The sequence below is a fragment of the Hyperolius riggenbachi genome, chromosome 2 (assembly GCF_040937935.1).
Source record: "Hyperolius riggenbachi isolate aHypRig1 chromosome 2, aHypRig1.pri, whole genome shotgun sequence".
Classification (NCBI taxonomy): domain Eukaryota; kingdom Metazoa; phylum Chordata; class Amphibia; order Anura; family Hyperoliidae; genus Hyperolius; species Hyperolius riggenbachi.
In genome coordinates this window covers 446,929,501-446,950,838 of record NC_090647.1, presented here as the reverse complement: position 1 = coordinate 446,950,838, position 21,338 = coordinate 446,929,501, and the positions used below count along the sequence as shown (strand labels likewise).

The 21,338-nt window shown below is 44.7% G+C and overlaps 2 protein-coding genes across 2 annotated transcripts in view; one reads left to right on the top strand and one right to left on the bottom strand.

Annotated features, from left to right (window-relative positions):
• Positions 1-18,267, bottom strand: part of BUD23 (BUD23 rRNA methyltransferase and ribosome maturation factor) — a 26,996-nt gene extending 8,729 nt beyond the window's left edge. The window contains exons 1-9 of the mRNA XM_068270025.1: positions 18,081-18,267; positions 15,693-15,730; positions 15,513-15,608; positions 15,330-15,412; positions 13,188-13,284; positions 10,192-10,288; positions 8,363-8,413; positions 4,635-4,720; positions 4,059-4,104 (exon numbers count right to left, since the gene is read on the bottom strand). Of these exons, the coding sequence (XP_068126126.1) occupies positions 4,059-4,104; positions 4,635-4,720; positions 8,363-8,413; positions 10,192-10,288; positions 13,188-13,284; positions 15,330-15,412; positions 15,513-15,608; positions 15,693-15,730; positions 18,081-18,128 (642 nt within the window). The 5' untranslated portion in view covers positions 18,129-18,267. The remainder of the gene's footprint in view (positions 1-4,058; positions 4,105-4,634; positions 4,721-8,362; positions 8,414-10,191; positions 10,289-13,187; positions 13,285-15,329; positions 15,413-15,512; positions 15,609-15,692; positions 15,731-18,080) is intronic.
• Positions 18,229-21,338, top strand: DNAJC30 (DnaJ heat shock protein family (Hsp40) member C30). The gene has a single exon (XM_068270024.1). It carries the CDS (start codon positions 18,435-18,437, stop codon positions 19,368-19,370), a length of 936 nt encoding a protein of 311 aa, XP_068126125.1. The 5' UTR covers positions 18,229-18,434; the 3' UTR covers positions 19,371-21,338.

The following is a 21,338-nucleotide window of genomic DNA, read 5'->3' as shown; positions in this document are numbered from 1 at the left end:
CCTCCGTAAGCTGAATCCCAGGAAGTCTTCTGGCCCCGATGGAGTGTCGTCGATCTGCCTGAGAACCTGTGCCGATCAGCTAGCCCCTGTGCTTGCCTCCCTATTCAAGCGGTCTCTATCGGATGGCACAGTCCCCTCCTGTTTTAAGCGATCTACAATTGTACCAGTTCCCAAAAAAACAGGCAGCACTGAGCACAATAACTTCCGACCGGTGGTCCTAACCTCTAACATCATGAAGCTGCTGGAGCGACTGGTCCTTGCCCTCCTGAAAAGGTTCACGGACGCCCACCTTGACCCACTCCAATTTGCATATAGGGCAAACAGATCAGTGGAGGACGCCATCAATGCCAGCTTGGCATACGTCACGGAGCACCTAGACAACCCTGCCTCCTATGCTAGGCTACTGTTCCTGGACTTTAGCTCAGCGTTCAACATGCCCAGACATCCTGCTCACAAACCTGACGCAGCTCGGTGTGGATCCCACCCTCCGGGCATGGATCAAGCACTTCCTGACGAACAGAACTCAACAGGTGAGGCTGGGAAACTGCTACTCCAGCGTAAGAATCACCAACACTGGGGCTCCACAAAGCTGTGTACTTTCACCGCTATTGTTCTCCCTCTATACCAACCATTGCATATCATCCGCGGACTCTGTGAAGGTCATCAAATTATTGCAGATGATACCACTATCATTGGCCTTATTGGCAGCAACGGGGAGCACAAATACCGCAGTGAAGTCGAGAGAATCTGTAACTGGTGTGAAGACAACAACCTTGTACTCAACACAGCAAAGACGGTTGAACTAGTCGTAGATTTCAGAAGGAACCCTCCCCCCCTCCCACCTGTCAACATTGGGGGAACTGAAGTCTCAAGGGTGTCATCGGTACGGTTCCTCGGCACAACTCTCACGAATGACCTGAAATGGGGGCAGAACACCAGCTGAAGCGCTTCGGCATGCCCCAGAAACTGCTAACAAGCTTCTACACTGCCACCATAGAATCCATCCTCTGCTCCTCAGTCATTGTCTAGTACGGGGGTGCAACGGCCAGCGACAAGCACAAACTGCAGACAGTCATAACGGACGCAGAGAAGATCGGGTCTCCTCTTCCACCCCTTGATCTCCTCCACTCTGCTAGGATGATGAAGAGAGCCACCCTGATCTCTCGAGACCCCTCCCGCCCAGGCAGTCGCTACTTCGAACTCCTCCCGTTGGGCCGCCGCTACAGGTCCTTAACATCCAAAACCACCAGGCGGGACAACTCCTTCTTCCCCCAAGCGGTTCGGCTGCTTAACTCCAACCCTCCCTCGACAAGGCCCGCCCACTAGCTTGCCCTGGCGGGGTCGGTCAGCCTGCTCTCGCCCGTGCCTGCCTGGTCCCCACTGCCCGGGTCTCTGTCGCCGTCCTTATCACCACTGTATCATCACTACCCATCCACTATCAGTAGCAGCTCTATTGGACTAACGGACTAACTGCCTCGGGACTGTTTTTCACCTAAAAGCCATATCTATATCACTACTGCATTTCTGTACTTGTATCACTGTTAACTGTATGTGTTGCGAAATTGTCCTCTGTCCTGTTACACTATGTGTATGCCATGTGAACCACAATCAATTCCGAGTATATCTCTGCTGTACTTGGCGAAATAAAGTGATTCTGAGATAAGCTGTATCCTTACCATTTTTATACTTTTTTTATTAGCTTATACTTTTGTGCTGCCTCCTCCCTTCCTTGGCAGTCTATTCTCCTATCAGGAGTCGTAGCTTATGGTTATTGACCTTATTCAATTAACTTTTCTACTGGGTTTTCTCTCAGGAGTTCATTTTTCATCTCAACGTCAAAATTCTTTTTCAGCACTTAGTAAGAGGAAATCACTAAAAAGTCACTAAAAAAATTCTACCAAACTGATTTTGAGTATGTCCTTGCTTGCTGGGAGCTTAAAAGGAATTTTATTCATAAGGTATGATTCTTGTGAGAAAACGCAGAAGAAAAGTTAAATAAATAGGGGTCATGAAGTCCATGCCAATGGAAATGTCATGACACTAATACTACTTTTCTTGTAGGAGATACAGTAAGATCCAGCCAAAAGAACATTATAAATTAGGCACCGCATAGACTGCAATGTAAAACTGCGCTAGTTCCAAACAGGTCTGTGGAGTCAGCGTTTGAGTCTGAGCAATTTTTGGGTACCTGGAGTCGGTGGTTTCATAAACTGAGAAGTCAGAGTCGGGTGATTTTTGTACCCACTCCATAGCCATGCAAGGGCTGTGGAGGTGGAGTCAGAGTCAAAGCAATTTTGGGTACCTGGAGTCAGAGCAGGAGTCAATGGTTTCATAAACTGAGGAGTCGGAATCGGATGATTTTTGTACAGACTCCACAGCTCTGGTTCCAAAGGGTATTTGGTCACAGACACTACAATTAAGCTGAATGCTGGTTATCGGTTTTAGCAGCGCGTTCAGTTTGGACGCTGCTGGTTAGCTATTATATAGACGAGTGCAAACTATCAGATTTACAGTCTTCAGCCATTATAGTTTTAAAATAATACATGCCTCCATAATTAAAACTCACGTATTGTATTTGCCCACATGTCCCGGTTATTACACTGTTCCAATTATGTCCCTATCACAATGTATGGCGACAATATTTTATTTGGAAATAAAGGTGCATTTTTTCCATTTTGCATCTATCACTATTTACAAGTTTAAAATAAAAAAAAATATAGAAATATTTCATCTTTACATTGATATTTAAAAAGTTTAGACCCTTAGGTAAATATTTACATTTTTTTGTTATTGTAATGTTGTTTTTTTTATAGTAAACATTTTATTTGGGTAGTTTTGGGAGGGTGGGAGGTAAACAATAGATTTATAATGTAAATGTGTGTTAATTTTTATTTTTTTTTTTCTTTCAGGTGTAGTATTACTTTTTGGCCAGAAGATGGCGGCCATGAGTTTGTTTACATGACGTCACTCTAAGCGTAGCACACGCTTAGAGTGACGCATCGGGGAGGGAACAGCCAGAAAAAGCACAGCTTCCGAGAAAAGCTGTCGCTTTTTCAGCGGGGGAGAGGAATCAGTGATCGGGCACCATAGCCCGATACATTGATTCCGTGGCTACCGAATCCGCGGCCGGGAGTGCGCGTGCACGATCTGCCGCGGGAGCGCGCATGGTTCCTGGACGTAGAAACTACGTCCAGGAACCAAAATAGGTTAAAGTGGACCTGAACTCAGAACTCCTCTGCTCTAAACGATACACAACAGCATAACCTTTAAACGAAAACCATTGCTTTGTTACAGCTGACAAATTCTAAAATAAATCTGCACTGTTTCTACTTCCGGATTCATGGAAACAGACATTGTTTACAGCCTGTGCTTTCAAATAGGCTTATCGGCTTATCTGCCATAGGCAGTCATGTGACAGAGGGACATTACAACTAGTAATTAGACACAAATGAGGGGGAATTACTCTTTAAATACATACAGGGTGCATTTCTCTTCATTTTCCTTCTGTCCTGTGCAAGAGTTCAGGTCCACTTTAAGCACGTCTGAGTCCCCCGTAGTCCTCCCTGGTCTGCCATTCAGCCCCAGTAACTGGGGGCTGCGCAGAAGACCGCGACTGATGCAACTGAGACAGTTACCGGGGCTGATTACAGCTGAGCGGCAGACCGCGGGAGGACTGCGAGGAACTTATGAGGCTGGAGGAAGTCCCAGGTAAGAATCAAATCTTTAGTTATAAAAGTCTCTGGTTTACTTTATAGGCACCCTCGTCTCCTTTAAAGTTTACAAGTGTAATTTTACCAGCTGTACATAAATATCATTAATTCAAGTTTTGTGTGGCGTTCTTCTTTGATCACAGTACTTCTACCAATTCCTGGCTATTGGTCAGGCTGCATAGCATCGCTTTCAGTGTGAACTGTGGTGACTACCTTTGCATGCAGGAGTGTGGCGGACTAATGTTTGTATTTTTCTGACTTTCATAAGCCAGACTAGTGGTGCTTCTGTCCATCCGACCAATGTACAGCTGCGCATACATTCCTAGAACAAAGGCTGGCAGAACCTACCTTAGGCAGCACTCCTGATACACCTGCAAACAGGCACAGGAAGAACCTGGGGAATAAACAAATATCATTGTAAATTCATAGGAAATGAATGCATAGGCAGAGTCTATGATGCTAACAGATACTGGATTATAGACCGCAAATAAAAAGGTGATCAATGTAGACATTGCCTAACTGCGTAATTAAAAGCAGGACTTTATGGATTCCACTAGAGGTGTAACAATAGGGGATGCAGAGGCTACAACTGCACCAGGGCCCTTGAACCAGGGGGCCCCAAGTGGCCATCCCTCAACCACAGTATTAGCTCTCTCAGTCCTTTATTGGTAATGATCACTTCCATAGATGCTTTGAATAGTAGTAATCATTAATAATCTGTTTCCTGTTTCCTTCTTGCACCTCTGACACTGTGGCTGTCCTTGACAGGTTTTGGTGCGCCATATGAATTGTGTATAGACTGCTTGGGGGGCCCATGTAAAATTTGCAGTGGGGTCCATAGCTCCTTAGCTACACCACTAGCGTGCACCATTTCCATCCATAATGTGTTTAGTGGGAAAATGTGGGTTTTGTGATAAGACTTACTTTTTAGCCTTTGTACTGTTGGGATAATCGACTACCATCCCTCCTGTGAATCCAGCTCTCATTGCCTGGGCTGTCACCAATTCCAGCTAAAGAGAAGACACACAAGTCAGCATCCGCCATACCTCATTATTCAGTTTACCCTATGTGGATTTTCTACAAGCTATAGACAATCTGTGCTAAACTTGTGCAGCAAAAAATCTGCTTGTATTATAGAGTAACCAGAAATTACTTTAGCGGCAGTCTGTATGGAATCTGTCTGATCTTTTTCTTGTTTTTCAGCTGACAGAGGGAGATTTCTATCAGTAGTAACCTTATTTCAGGATCGGTTTGCTTTCATAGACTTATTAAAGGAAATCTGAAGTGAGAGGAATATGAAGGCTGTCCTTTCTGATCGCCCTTTTTTAACAACGTCAATGGCCTGCTTTTTGAGCTTTTCTTGATTTGAGCAGATTCTGAGTCACAGTCCTGGATCAGACATGGACCCACTGGAGTCACAACACCTGATCTGCATACTTGTTCTTAGTAAATCAAAATATTAAATGAAACTCCCTCTTTGCCATACCATTACTATTTATAAGGTTCGATCTGCCAACTTAAAGGTAATGTCTGAGGAACCCCCCCCCCTTCCTCCAGCCCCAGGCCACCAACATGTCCCTCGCCACAGCTTCGTGGTTCCCTGTTTCATCTACTGTGCCTGCGCGAGTGCACAGCTGCTCGCTCGCACTTATGTGGTCTGGAGCGTTCTGCACAGGCACAGTACTTCTGCGCCAGCACAGAACGCTCCAGGCCCAATGAGTGCAAGCAGCATGTCCACATGCTCACGCAGCAGCAGCAGATGCCGACCCTCATGACAAGTCCCTAAGGTAAGGGGTTGGAGGAGGTCGCAGGCGCATTGGATTCAGTTGTTCAAGTAAAAGATTCAGTTGTTCAAGTAAATGTTGCAGTAGATCCTGTCTACCATGTGTACTTTGTACTTGATTTGCAGACCCCCCCCCCCCCCCCCCCCTTGCCAACATGTAATTTCACTTTTGGAGGTCTGCTATAACCATGAGCTTTGCAATGGAGTCTTTTTGGACAATAAGAAAAGGATAATTACATACAAGGTTAATGGTTTTTCATTGTTTTTTATCTATGCTTTAACCTGCCTGGCGTTCTATTGAGATCGCCAGGGCGGCTGCGGGAGGGTTTTTTTTTAATAAAAAAAAAACTATTTCATGCAGCCAACTGAAAGTTGGCTGCATGAAAGCCCACTAGAGGGCGCTCCGGAGGCGTTCTTCCGATTGCCTCCGGCGGCCAGAAGTAACACGGAAGGCCGCAATGAGCGGCCTTCCGTGTTTCGCTTACCTCGTCACCATGGCGACGAGCGGAGTGACGTCATGGACGTCAGCCGACGTCCTGACGTCAGCCGCCTCCGATCCAGCCCTTAGCGCTGGCCGGAACTTTTTGTTCCGGCTACGCTGGGCTCAGGCGGCTAGGGGGACCCTCTTTCGCCGCTGCATGCGGCGGATCGCCGCACTGCAGCGGCGATCAGGCAGCACACGCGGCTGGCAAAGTGCCGGCTGCGTGTGCTGCTTTTTATTTGAGCCAAATCGGCCCAGCAGGGCCTGAGCGGCAGGCTCCGGCGGTACTGGACGAGCTGAGCTCGTCCAGACCGCTCAGCAGGTTAAACGAAACCTGAGGCAAAGGGACTAAAAGAATTGATACTTACATGGGGCTTCCTCCAGTCCCCTTCAGGCTGTGGGCTCCCTCTCCATCTCCCCAGACTACTCACATTGTCCACTAGCGCCCCAGTAACTTGGCCAAGTTGCACGGCTCAAACAATCAGAGCGGCACAAAGAGATAGCAAAGAAGTCCACAGCCTGAAGGGGGCTGGAGGAAGCCCCAGGTAAGTATCATTTATGTTAGTCCATTTGCCACAGGTAGTGTCACTTCTGTTAGTCCCTTCGTCTCAGGTACGCTAAGTCTTTTCTGCTCTGTTGTTGAGCAGAAAGAAGGTGGCAGTCAAGATTGATAGGTGTATTAGAAATTAAACTCTTTAACATTCTGCATTTTTAAGGTTCTATGAATAGTATAAATAGTAATTAGTTACTTATTGTATGCTTGCATGTATATACAGTGAGGAACATAAGTATTTGAACACCCTGTTATTTTGAAAGTTCTCCCACTTAGAAATCATGAAGGGGGTCTGAAATTCACATTGTAGGTGCATTCCGACTGTGAAAGGCAGCATTTAAAAAAAAAAAATTCAGGAAATCACATTGTATGGTTTTTAAAGAATGTATTTGTATTGCACTGCTACACGTAAGTATCTGAACACCTGGCAATCAGCAATAATTCTGGCTCTCAAAGACCTGTTACTCTGCCTTTAAAAAGTCCTCCTCTACTCCACTCACTAATCTAAATTTTAGCACCTCTCTGGGCTCTTTAAAGACACACAGTCAGTCAGATTTCAACTACTACCAAAGGCAAGACCAAAGAGCTGTCAAAAGGCACCAGAGACAAAATTGTGGACCTCCACAAGACTGGAAAGGGCTAGGGGGCAATTGCCAAGCAGCTTGGTGAAAATAGATCAACTGTTGGAGTAACCGTTAGAGAAGGGAATAAAGGCTATAGAGGCTAAAGACAATTGTCAGTTTCCCCTCTGACTCTGGGGTATCATTGGTGATAAGACAGGTGAGGCATAAGCCCTGAACTACAAGGAAGGAGCTGATCAATGACATGAAGAGAGCTGGGACCGCAGTTTCAAATGTCGCTGTCAGTAGAACACTATGCAGTCATGGTTTAAAATCATGCATTGCACGGAAGGTTTCCCTGCTCAAGTCATCACATGTCCAGGCCTGTCTGAAGACTGCCAACGACCATCTGGATGATCTAGAGGAGGTGTGGGTGAAAGTCATGTGGTCAGATGAGACTAAAGTAGAACCTTTTAGTCTAAACTTTATTTGCCGTGTTTAGAGGAAAAAGAAGGAGATGCATCCTGAACTGTGAAACATGGGGGAGGGGGATTAACATCATGCTCTGGGGGTTCTTTTCTGTGAGGACAGGACGACTGCACTGTATTAAGGAGAGGATGAATGGGGCCATGCATTGTAAGATTTTGAGCAACAACCTCCTCCCCTCAATCAGAGCATTGAAGATTGGTCATGGCTGGGTCTTCCAACATGACAACGACCCGAAGCACACAGCTATGATAACCAGGGAGTGGCTTTGTAATCAAGGTTCTGAAGTGGCCTAACCAGTCTCCAGACCTAAATCCAATAGAAAATCTTTGGAGGGAGCTGAAACTCTGTGTTGCATAGCGACAGCCCAGAAACCTGACAGATCTAGAGATCTGTGTGGAGGAGTGGACCAAAATCCCTGTTGCAGTGTGTGCAAACCTGGTCAAGAACAGGAAACATTTGACCTCTGTAATTGCAAACAAAGGCGTTTGTACCAAAGAGTAACACTGATTTCTCAGGTGCTCAAATATGTTAAAAATCCTACAATGCGATTTCCTTTTTTTTTCCTCCTAAGTTCTGTCTCGAGCTGGGAATGCACCTACAATGTGAACTTAAGACTCCTCCATATTTTCTTATTTTCTAAGTGGGAGAACTTGCAAAATCACAGGGTGTTCAAATAATCTCTCTCTCTCTCTATCATGTCATCTCTCATCACTCTCTCTTCAATAATTTGTATATTCAACCAAAAGACAAAAAGGTAAAAATAATCACAAAATACATTTCCCCAACCTGCTGTGCAGTCTCAGGATACAGCTGCAGCACGGCACGAGAGCCACGAGACTGGGGAAAACAAACAAAGATACGGGTTATGAGAGGCGCCTATACCACACGACAACGAAAAACTGAACAGATACATAACGTCTAGAATCAGGCTCTTTCAACCAGGATTCCTCGAGGACTTTTCAGGGGTTCTCAGGCATTTTATCCCTCCTATGACAGTACCTCTTTGACACCTCTGTGTCCCCTTCAAACATATGCTCACCCCAAATGGTGGAAGGGAGAAAGAGGTGGGAATGTAATAGAGCACACTATAACAGGGCGTACTATAAAAAGAAGCACTACATTTTGGTCAGAGTAACTACAAGCACACTAATAAAAAAAAACACTAGGAGCACTGTAATGGAAGGTAGTATACTAACTTATGGGGGCGCACTATAATTGTGGGAGCAATAATAAGAAACACTATCATGCTCTACTATGATAGGGAGCACAGTAAGAAACTAACACGAACTGGGGCCACTTTTAAAAAAAACATACCTCCTACAAAATAAATCCAGAAAGCATGATATATTATACATTTAAACATTTACAAAGATTAAATGTTTTATTGTCCATGCTCAATGGCAGCCAATTAGGTGTCCCAGAGGAAAATACATGAACTTATGACCTTTTTTCTTGCTTCTGCTATCAGAAGTTGTATTCTTCCAGCCAAACTTTTATGGTTATAATTTGCCTATCAGTGATGGTTACTATATTCCTGACAAAGTAGACAAGACAGCAGCTGTCACTTGCCTAAAAATTAACTCTTTCAGGCAGCAAAATTCAAACATATAAACAGCCTGGTTAACCACAGTGCTAAACCCCCCTAAAGGAGTACATTTGAAATCGGCGCCGGTAGACTTGGGCGCAGGATACAGCGCTATAAGGCTGATGCTGCTTCTGCACAAGTCCGGGCCGTTTTAATTACTATTCCCCCTCCAGGCCGCCATGGATAGTGGGGGTATGAAATAATTCGGCTTCCAGCGATTGCTGGAGGCCGAAGTATTCTGTTTTTAAGCAACTTCGGCTCAGTCTTCTGACGGAGCCGACGTTACTCACTGAGAGCCGCTATAGACTGATTCCCATTACAGTCTATGGCGGCGCTGGCTGCGCCCAAATCTAGTAGCGCTGGAAAGCACTGCTCCGCCCCTAAAGACCAGGCTGTTTTTTTTATTAATTGACCACTGCAGCTTTAAGGCCAAGCTGCAGGGCCATGCAACTCAGCACACAAGTGATTCCCCCCCTCCCCCCCACCAACAGAGCTCTCTGTGGGGGAGGGGGGGGGGGGAGTCTGATCACTCCACAGTTGTTTATTTTAAAAAAATTTTTATAAATATTTATTTTATTTTTGAATAAAAATTGCTTTTTTTATTTTGATTTCCCTGCTCCCTCCCTCCACCAGCCAATCAGGGTGATCAGCTGTCATAGGCTTCAGCCTTTGACAGCCAATCACTCCCCAGCCTCAGGAGGGGACAGCCGTGTCACATGGCTGTCCCCAGTACAGCGCTGCTGCCGATTGCAGCACTGTACATGTAAATAGACGTCGATCACGCCGTCTAACAGTCTTCCAAGTGGCGATCGCCCCTCGGAGACTGAAGAGGGGGCGGAGCAAACTGCAGCCCCAGGACTTGACGCCAATCGGCGTGGAGCGGTCTTAAGGTAGTTGTTTTGCACTGTACATACACATTGTTTATCTCACCACATCACCTCGAGTACACTTTAGGAGAAGATGAGAAATGATCTCCTAGGATAAAACGTCAATTGAACAAGGGTCACTGTATCTAAATGATATCCCTTACCAGTGCTGAGTAAAGCGTGGAGAAAAACTGGAAAAGCCGACGTGGTGGGTTATGAGTCTTCTTATCTGCATTACAGAGCCACTGCAGAGCTGAAATACTAAAAAACCAACAATACAATAAACTGAGAATCATCATTATACTGATATCTTCATGGTTATAATTGATGAATAGAGAGTTTAAGCTAAAATTACAATAAGTGGTAGATCAAGTAAATGATCCTGATAGTAGCTGTTCTACCATGCTGCACCAGTATGTAATAGACAACATTTCAGCAGAAATACCTGATCTAATATTCAATAACCCCACCACACCTTCTCAGCTTTGTACTACACAATGCTCACATAATACTCCAGATCATGACCTCCCTGCTCTCCATTCAGCATCGCTCAAGTAATAGGCACTCCCACTCGATGACCATCAATATTTGGTCAAATATCGATCAGAATTGCCCTAGTTAATACATTTTCAATATAACATAAAATCTAGCAAATCGAATGTAATAAATACATTGTAGCGTGTATGTCTAGCTTTAGTTTGCCTGTGGGACTGGGCCTTCTTTGCTGGCAGCACACAAATAGTATCCTTGGGATGGATCTATCTTGTCCAACCCTGTACCACTAAAGTATGGTGTGCTTCAATGCTAAATCATCTGCCCGATACTGTTCAAAACATACATGCTACCATCTGGCAACCTGATGCAAAAACATGGCCTGATGTCACCCAGCTATACTGATGGCACCCAGCTATATCAATCCTGAATAACTGGTGTCACATGAATAAAATCCAGTCATAATAGATCGAATGTTTATGTTGAATCTAACATCTAATCTATTAGAAAAAAAATTAAATTGTATTGTGTGTACCAAGCCTAAAGCTGACTGTTGCAGGAGTGGTGAGCACTCCTAATGGCTGCAGCAAAGGAACTGGCAAACCTGATCAGCGAGCACACTGTGTCCCAGCGAAAGTCTCCAGCCATTGTACTGTGTGGCCCGCCAGCATCAGGGACAATCACAGAGTAAAACACCTGAACACCAGGTATTGAGGGTGCCTTGATCAGGATTTTTCTGATTCCATTACAGTGATAAGAACTGAAGCTGCAAGTGTTATCTCATCCATATTTCCCCCATTATCTCCCCACTCTGAAGATTTCGGAGGAGTTTTAGTACCTGTACCAAAGTGAATTTATTTAGAGAATAACTGCACATCCACAGCTGACTGTCAAAATCATCAAATTTGCGGACGATACCACAATCATTGGCCTTATTAGTGAGAACGACGAGCAGGCTTACCGCAAGGAGGTAGACAGAATCTGCAATTGGTGTAGAGAGAATAGGCTAGTTCTTAACACAGCCAAAACCGTGGAGATGGTCATTGATTTCAGGAAGAATGCCAGCAACCCCCCTCCGATATATATCGAGGGCATCGAGGTCGCTAGGGTTCCCAACGTCCGCCTCCTGGGTACAACCATCTCTACTGACCTGACCCGGAGGGCAAACACTACCGCGACTCAGAAGAAGGCACAGCAAAGACTCTTCTTTCTTTGCCAACTTAAGAAGTTTGGCATGGCCCATGATCTTCTGAGGTCCTTCTACTCTGCTACGATCGAGTCAGTCCTCTGCTCATCCATCCTGGTCTGGTTCGCTAGCTGCACCGCCAGCGACAGATACAAACTCCAGAGGGTCATCAGCTCAGCGGAAAGGATTATTGGGAAACCTCTTCCCCCTCTAGGATCTCATCTATAATACTAGACTGCGGAATAGAGCAAGGAAATTTGTGGGCGACCCCTGTCACCCTGGCCACAGTTTTTTCACTCGACTCAAACTGGGCCGGAGGTTTCGGTCCATCCCTGCTAAGACTACTAGGCGTATGAACACTTTTTTCCCCACGGCCGTCAGAGTCTTGAACTCTGCCCATTCCGCTGACCGCCCCTATAGCCATCTACCGGACTAATACCTGACTTTGGCTGCGGCCGCTCTGTTTACTGCCCTGCCTAGGTCGTACTAGAATTATCTTCTGCTACACGCTGCTGTCCCTGCTAGACCCGCAATTGACCTACTGCAAATGTTATATTACTCCTGTATCTGTTGATTTGTACTGCTGCACTCGTTATGTTGTTTTTATTCCTGTCTGTTTGTACAACTCTTTCTTGCCAATCAATGTGCCAAAACTAATTCCGGGCACGGTGCAACCGTGCTTGGCGAAATAAACGAATTCTGATTCTGATATAGTATATGAGTAGTGAAGCTTTCCCCTTTGCCTCAGGCGGATATAGACAAGCACGATCGGGTATGCACTACTGCGCAGGTGCGAGATGCCTGCGCAGTACAGCACACCCGATCAGGCTTGGCTAATTTCCGCCAGTGCCTGGCTGGTGGTGGTTTGGGGGGGGGGGGGGGGGTGAGGTGGTACTGCGCCTGTACTGGTTCTCAGAGGTAAATATTGCTATTTTCCACTATCCGGGGGTCAAGCACTGGATTGATGCTGCACAGGAGGACGGGGGTTGCCTCATTAGGATCCAGAGGCTTCCCTCTCCCGAGTTAAGTACCCCCAGGTGCACTTTCCTTTATTACAGGTCTTCTTTAAGTGTTTTTAATGGCTGTTTGAATCTTTGATCACTAAAGTGGATAAAGTTGTGTTTAATATTTTGGGAGCCATGAGGGATGTCACTAGCGATGGTCATATATGGTTTCTAGTTGTAAGTGATGTCATTCCTGCTGATGCATAGTGTTTGAGACCTTGGCAGTAGGAGGTGAATTATTTCACTCAGAAATGAGTCCCAAAGTATTTTTCTGCATGTGGAGGCATAACACATGTATGTGGAGGCAAAATGTGTGTGTGTGGTCTTTCATGGGCTGGTCAGCACACAGTACATCATTAACACAGTGATGAGCACTCTTCCACTCCCCATCATATCCTTATGGCCATCTTAATGTGTTCAGGGTTACACTCATGAAACAAACAAAGCAAATAGTGAGTTTTCTATATAGTTCATCTACCTAATGCAACCATCGAAGGTGCCAGGACGAAAAGGAATACCTTGACCCATATCTCCAAGGATCAAATCACCTTCCACCTCTCGATCCAATGCCACATCTAGAGAAATAAACAAGTTTTCAATTTAGGCATAATCCGTTTGGGAACTTATAAAAATATATACCATATTTTTCAGACTATAAGATGCAGTGGGGAGAAAAAGTCCCTGCGTCTTATAGTCCAAACACAGGGAGCCTCCGACTTATGATCACCCGGAGACTCCCTGGACCATGGATGCACCAGGTTTAGTATATGTTTTTATAAATAGTTTGGGGTTTGTTCTCATATATCAGCATAAATAGTTTGGGGTTTGAGGAGGGGGAGGTTGAGATGCCATTATATAAACACTACAGGGAGCAACATGGAGCTTCCCTGAGGGGTACAACTGTGAAAGCCATTTACAGGTTGAACCTCTCGGAGAGGAGGGGAGACTTTGATGATGTGCTCTTGGGAAAGGAGTCAATGTGGATCTACAAGCTAAACACTGTGGAGCCGCACGGATTCAATTCTGAGGTAAACCTAACCCCTTTTCTACGTCAGATGGCTTATAAGTGATATTAAGCCCTAAAAAAACATAGATAACAAGGATTACTGGTGAGAGGACTGTAAAAAGGAATGAATTAAAGCATACAGTAATAACCTTTTTCCAAAGAAGCAGTAAACTAGGGTGAGATGAGGACAAAAGGATATATTAAATACCAAAAAATAAAAAATAAAAATCCCCCTTAGAAATCTGCTAAAGATATAAAAATTAAAAACTAAGATGTAATCCTGGGTTAAAGATATGCAAAAATGCAGCCAGTAGGTATGTATGACTGATGGCTGAATGAATAGGGAAAAGAGACCGATAGTCCTTTTAGCAATACTCCTGCAATATATATAAAATCCACTAGATGGCATGGAAGAACTGAATAATGATGAAATACCACGTTCTATGTGGATATATCACTTTAGATAAAATGTAACATGCCAAAAATGGTGATTGAAATGAAGTGTATCTGAAGACTATCGGGGGGAAAAATGACACCAAGAAAGGAAAGAGATTCGAACAAATACGTGATTAACATTATGGGACAATGTGAACAATAAAGCTGTAATGGATTGAAGAACAGTGTGACATCACCAAGAGGCGAGTGAGTCACACTAGGAAGTAATCTTACCTCCCTATAAAGAGATGGACGGAGCGCCCTTAAGCCACGCCCTGATGAAGCGTCATGTGACGCGAAACTGGTCGGTGGGAGGAGCCTGACCCCGCACCACGCTGTACTAGCGTCCCCCACCACCATACACTGACACAGTCAGCCGGTAATAGCAAGCGCTAACTAAAGGGCATGAGAGGGCTATGGCAGCCGAGTGCAGCAACCCATAAACAGGGGGCACGTGTGAGGTGGCACTGAGGCGAAATACTGGGAAACATCAAGAAGAGATTGAGCTCCCATACAAAGAATACGATCATTACAGTAACAGCCACAGATCATCTGGTGAAAAGAGCGCTCTGGCATCCAGCTGGGAGAAGCCATACCCTGTGGACCAACGCAAGTATAATAATCCATGATTAATGCTGGAGGAATGATGTCTGGGCAGCATTGTCTCTATGTGGCTTGCTAAGTCAACTAACCTGCCTTTTTGTGCTTAAACTGGCTAATCTATTCGTGCTGCAGCTTTGTGCTTTACATCCTGAATGGACTTATCCCCAATAGGGGGAGGCAGCTGCTGTGTGATTGGTGGTGTGCTGTTGTATGACAGTTAGGTGGTCTGGGCTTGGGTGCATGGAGCACAATGGTCTGAGGACAGACTCCATGCACCCAAGCCTAGCATCTACTGAGGGGTAATGTGGGCAGGCTCTGGTGGTTTTAATGTAGAGACTTTCTGTGCAGAAATAAGTTTTTAACTGATACCTTTGTATTGGTTCCAATTAAGGAGCCTTTTTGTGATTTGAATCATGTTTGTGCAATAAAGTAATTGTTGTTTGAACCAAGATGACATGGAGCCTGAGGCCAATTAATAATTGTTCTGTTTCTTTTTAGTAGATGTTTTTCTCTGTTTTTTCTGCTCTTAACCTAGGTGCGTCTTATAGTCCCCAAAAATATGGTACGCCAACTTACCCAACATGGCAGTACTGATGTCTATTCCAACCCAGTGATGCCCTTGTTCTGTTATGTAGTCCCCACTCAGCCCAGAGCCACAGCTAGAAGATGAATGATAAAAGGTGAAGACAAATTATTGGTGTCATGCAGAGAATGGAACACAAACCAACAATTGCTTCAGTTCTAAGGGAGCCACCATACCCCACATCCAACAAGTAACACGACTGATCCTCTGGCAAACACAGGAGCTCCACTGCACGCTCTGACATCTGACTCTGAATCTCTATAATACGGGAGCTAAGAAAGAAAGAAAGAAAAAGTATTCAAACAATGGAGCAATGTTTGAATATATTAATTCATTAAATGTTCTTATTTTCTTACTTTTGTGTATATTTTCTTGCTTCATCCTCATTGTAAAACTAAAAAGCAAAACAAGACAGGTTACAATTATTGTGCAGGAAACACAAAAGGTTACCACTCAAGTAACCACTGAATAGGTAGGTGGGGAGATTAGACCTTACCCCACTCAAGTAGTCGCTCTCTGTGGATAGGAAGAAAAAGGTGGTTGCAACCCTCCACCGAGGGTGAACTAAATAATGACTGTAGGTAGGAACAGAGGCGCCAGTACAAGAGTAAAATATACTAAAACTGTTTAAAAGAGGAGGCAGTGGTGGACTTACCTCCTCAAAGACAATTATGTTGCTTTTGTCAATAAGTAGCTTTATTCAAAATACTCCACAATACAATGCATTGCGCAGGTACAATCGTGCTTCATCAGGCAGTCAGCCTAGAAATCCAAAAGGAATTGCTGCAGTGCTTTAAAATCGCTGTAGTAATGTGTGTGCAGCGATTGTTAGGACATTTGCAATTACCTGACTGTACAATGCTTCAGCTTTGCGATTTTTTGAATAAAAAACTTCTTCTGTCCGTAGACCCACCCCCTAAAGGAAGAGATCATAGGTGCTTCTCTGGAGTGGAGGAAGCCCCAGGTACGTCAGGCATGTATAAATTTCTTCTTTACTTTAATCTCAGGTACACTTTAAGGATTTGAATTGCTTCTCATTACCATGTGCCAAAACAGGACATCATAAAAATAAAATCTTTACAAATATATCACATGATCAAACGCATATTCATGAGTTCTGACACCCCCACACGTTCCCTGTTCCAGGTCCTCTAAGTATTCAACTGGATCCCACCAAGCAAATTAATAACTGCACAGGGACAAGTTCCAAAATGCATGTGCACCGTAAGCACCCATCCATGAGCACATGTACAATTCAAAATTTGTGCATGCGCAGTTCATGATCACACAACAATGCTCTGAGGTACTTCTAGGAGGCAGGGAGAAAAGAAGACTGGGCACAAGAAACAGAAGGGACCCCACAGACAACGAGCAGCATCAGGAGACTAAGCAGGAGGTAATGTAGCCCATCATGGGCTTCATTCAGTATTATCTTCCCTATATTAGTACTTAAAACTACTTCAAATATTTATATTTTACGTTTAAAAGTACATTTATACTTTATTTGAATTTGTTTTGCAATTTGTATTTGGGGTTTGCGAGGCAATTTGCTTTTTCATAGCTACTAACTGTGCTTTTTTCAGAGGGACAGTCCCTCTGCCCCCCTTTCAGAACTAATGTACATATCTACAGTGTTCTCCCCAGAATTTTTTCCCAGCCGGGTGGCATGAAATAGCCGGGTGGCATAAAAAAGTAGCCGGGTGGGCGAGTTGAAAATGCAGGGCAACTGTGCTTACAGCATAGGAGGTGGTGAGGAGGTGAGCCGATGACAGCCGGGTGGTCACCAAATCTAGCCGGGTGGAGCACCCGGCTAAAAGAGCCTGGGGAGAACACTGATCTATGTACTTTTCCACTAAAATAAAAGGGTTTAACTCCAAACTTTATTCCCAAATTTCAAATAATAATATAAAGAAAAAATATTGATGACAGAAAGAACCAGTGTGGTTTGAAATCTAAAATTAAATATTTTGCCATACCTCCCAACTTTTTGAAATGAGAAAAGGGGACACTTCAGCCACACCCCTGATCACACCCCTAGTCACGCATACCATAAAGATTTCATAAGAAATATATGTTGATTTATAATTCAAACCACATTGGTACGTTTTATCCTGGTTCATTTTAAAATTAGTAATATATCAAGTCAAAGGATGGGAATAAAGTGGAGTCAAACATTTTTTAGTAGATATTTATATATATATATATATATATATAGATATATTTACATAGAAAGAGGGACAAAGTCCTGAAAGAGGGACAAATGAGGAGGAAAAGGGGACAGGGCTCCAAAAGAGGGACTGTCCCTCCAAAAGAGAAACAGTTGGGATCTATGATTTTGCTTATGAATTATTAGTGGTATGTGTGGCTAGTGGTGTGATTAGATGTGTAGCAGGGACCTCTCTCCCTTTTTCTCATCTCACAGTTAGGCGGTATGCTTTTCTAGTACTTTTTATGTGACGTTTGCAGCATTTACAGAGATGTGAATTGACATTTACTTGTGTATCATCAGGGTCGTGTTCTTTGCAATCGTGTCCCTCTTTACCATTTCTTAATGTTGAAAGTTATACGTACATTGCTCAAATCCCCGTCTGATACCTAATCCTAACTAGGAGCTTAGCTAAACCACCCAGAGGAAACCCCCTAAGACGAGTGTATGTACAGTAAAACTATTGGGTGACATCTGCAGTTTGTCTGGCCCGGCACGCCACAGCATATCGCTCCCAGCTTCAGAGTGCCCCTCTCACCAGCTCTGGGGGTCCAGTCTGCTCCGGGCGCCTTATACTGCCAGCCATGATTCTTACACACGTGCAAACCGCGCACACAATACACGTCACTGTGAGGAGGCGCACTCCTTCCGCAATTATTTTGTCTCCACCTCGATATCCGCTTCCTGCGTTTGTCAGCTCTACTAAAACACACAGGACAGGACCGAAGTCTCCAAGAAAATGGCCTCCACGTAGCCCTTCCGCTTTGCGAACATAGGTGCGCTGTAATAGTCCTGAGATTACAGCGTCTCGATTGGAGGCTTGCAGTGAGTGACAGGACTATCCGCCTATTACAAGGAGTGCTTGTGTCCCGCCTCCCCCCGGGGGTCGTTGATGTTATTGGCTGAGAGGAAACCGGCCTCTGAAGCTGACATGGCGGAGGTCAGGCTGAGGTTGTTGGGAAGAAGTACTCAGCTCCATATGCTTGATGTGATCCCGGGAGGAAGAGCTCCGGAGAGTCTGCTGGTTTTATCATGCCCAGTTTCTGTCGCTGTGTGTAGCAGAGAGACAGCTGCATCCTCCACCTCTGAATGCAGCCCTAGGGAGAAGCCAGAACGGCCCCCCACAGTATCCAGGGGCAGGTCTATGTGGGTGCCTAGACACAGTCTGCTAGCTTCTCCACAGGAGGTCCGCTTCTACTCTCAAGGATGTGGTCCTAGAGCCTCCTTCCACCAGACCAGGAGTCGCCAATGGAGTACCAACAATGGAGCGCAGGACCTAGGAATGCCACTGTTCTCAAGCCCTACTGCCTACTACAACATTCTGGAAATATCTCCCAATGCCACACAGGCTCAGATCAAGTCTGCGTACTACAAACAGTCCTTTCGTTTCCACCCAGACCGCAACTCTGGGGATGAGGATGCTTCTAGGCGGTTTGGCCAGGTGACTGAGGCTTATCATGTACTGGGGAGCACCAGCCTGAGGAAGAAGTATGACCGTGGGATCCTGAGCTTGCAGGATGTCCGCACTGCCAAAAAGCCCAGTGGGAAAAGTGAAAGCCCATCGCGCAAAGAGGCCACCAGCCAGAGGCAGGCATCTAGTACATCTTCCACCCCTTCAAAGCCCATGTTTGACTTTGATGCTTTTTATCAGGCACACTATGGAGAACAGTTGGCAAGGGAGCAGGCTTGGAGAGCAAGGCGGGAAGAATTACAGAAACAAAAGAGAGAGAAGCAAACGTTTGTGAATCAACGAAGTGAGATGATGGGACTAGTCACAGTTATCCTAGTCTTGCCTGCCGTCTTCCTGTTTCTCTCATTCAAGAACTGATCAAGCCCCACCAAATTCACTGTACAAATGTTCTTTTGGTTTTGCCACCTTACTGATGGGCCCATCTAAACGTCATAATAATACTTGTTCCCCATCTGTAATGCAGATACTTCCTGACACTCACTGCAATGTGATTGGGCAATCTTACCACATTTGTATAGTATGAGGGCCTACCTAACTAGCCTGTTATGATGCCTTAATAGTCAGTAATTATATTAATTCTTGTGTCAAGATCATATTACACAACTGTTGATTAGATTACTGCATTTGTAATCGGCATAACATTTATAGCGAATGGGCATATCTGAAGAAGTTTAAAAAACAGTCAGATTTATTTTTTTGCAAAAGTGTCCATTTTAACAAATTATATTTTATATTTTTTTTTCTGGGTATCAAGGAAAAGACAATGAAATGTAGGTTCTTATTGGCAACTCTTGGAGAGGCTGGGACAACTTTTCCAACATCATTTTTGATATATGTCTAGAGACGCAAAGTAACCCTGTAATAATTTCCTTTATAAGCAATGCCAGTTGCCTGGCTTTCCTGATCTTTCTGTCTTCAGTAGTTTCTGTCCCACTCCAGTCTAAAGCCCCATACACACGCTCAACAGCGGTCTTTTATGCAGCGCAATTATCAAACAACTTTTGTTGTGAAACAGATTGAAACAACCAAAAAAAAGCTGTTTACTATTGTTCAAACAACTGATAAGACGTCAATCCAAAAGTTAAGATTGACGTTTTATCAGTTTGAACAAATACAAACAACCTTTTTTTTTTGGTTGTTTCAACTTGATTCACAACAAAAGTTTTTTGATAATTGTGCTGCATAAAAGACCGCTGTTGGTTGAGTGTGTGTATGGGGCCTGAGTCAGTAGCTCAAAGTGTTAAGCTCCTGTACACACGCTAGATAAAACTTGACCTCTGCCGAGAATCCAGCATGTGTACAGCAGCCCTCGACACAAGCCCCTTCTCTCCCCATTTGCCACAGCCAAGTGCGTTGTTCTCCCCTTTTATCTCGCCCACTGCTCCATTAGCCTTTCACTGCCCCCCCCCCCCCTCCCGTTTATAAACATAACACATCACTAACCTGCAGGCTAGTGATGTATCTGTACAGCCTTGGACTCGCATTATCGCCCAGGAGATTGGGTTCCGATCACCGTAGGGCGACATGCCTCACACCTGTGCACGAAGCATTAAAGATGGAGGGTCTGCTGAACAGCCAGGTACTGGTAATTGGCATTGTCTAAAAGGAAATAAATATAGCTGCATCCATATCCCTCTCACTACACATCACTGTAAAGCCCCAGTTCGAACCTTTTGAGATATTCATTTAATAGAACATTATTTTAAAAAAATAGCCTCACATAAACTGTGTTGTTATAAAGTTTGTGCAAACTGATTAAGGAACTTATCTGCTGCATCAATTGTAAATCCTTATCTCTTTATTGACCATAGCTGCATGGCCAGTGAGATGCAAATAATTCTGACTTGCATGCAAATTAAGGCTGCTTTCACAGTGGGACGTTACAGGCGCACGTTAGTGCAGCCTGTAACGCACCCCACCGCACAGCAATGAAAAACATTGCCCACGTTGCGTTGCACAGTAACGCTGCACGTTCTTTTGAAGTGCAGCATACTGTGCGTTCTAGCGGTTTAAGCCGCGTTAGACTGTTTGCACATGCTCAGTATGGGTGAATTTTTTTTTTTTATTTTATAAGCGGAGAGGAGGCGGGGAGAGTCCGCTACGTAGCCAGGCACATGGCTACTTATTATTCACTGCACTTATCCGACAGAACAGGCGCACCAAGAGCTGCTTTTAACGCGGCTCTTGGTAGCGTCCTCCTCCACCACCACCAGGCGTTGTGTTCGGGGCACGTTATGCAACCTATAACGTCCCCTAAACGCAACGTCCTGGTGAGAAAGCAGCCTTTAAAGAGAACCAGATATGATTTAAAAAAAAAAAAAGCTT

Bases quoted from the DNA above. Each gene is read 5' to 3' on its own strand.
- DNAJC30 (XM_068270024.1), top strand. From the start codon at position 18,435: ATGTTATTGGCTGAGAGGAAACCGGCCTCTGAAGCTGACATGGCGGAG.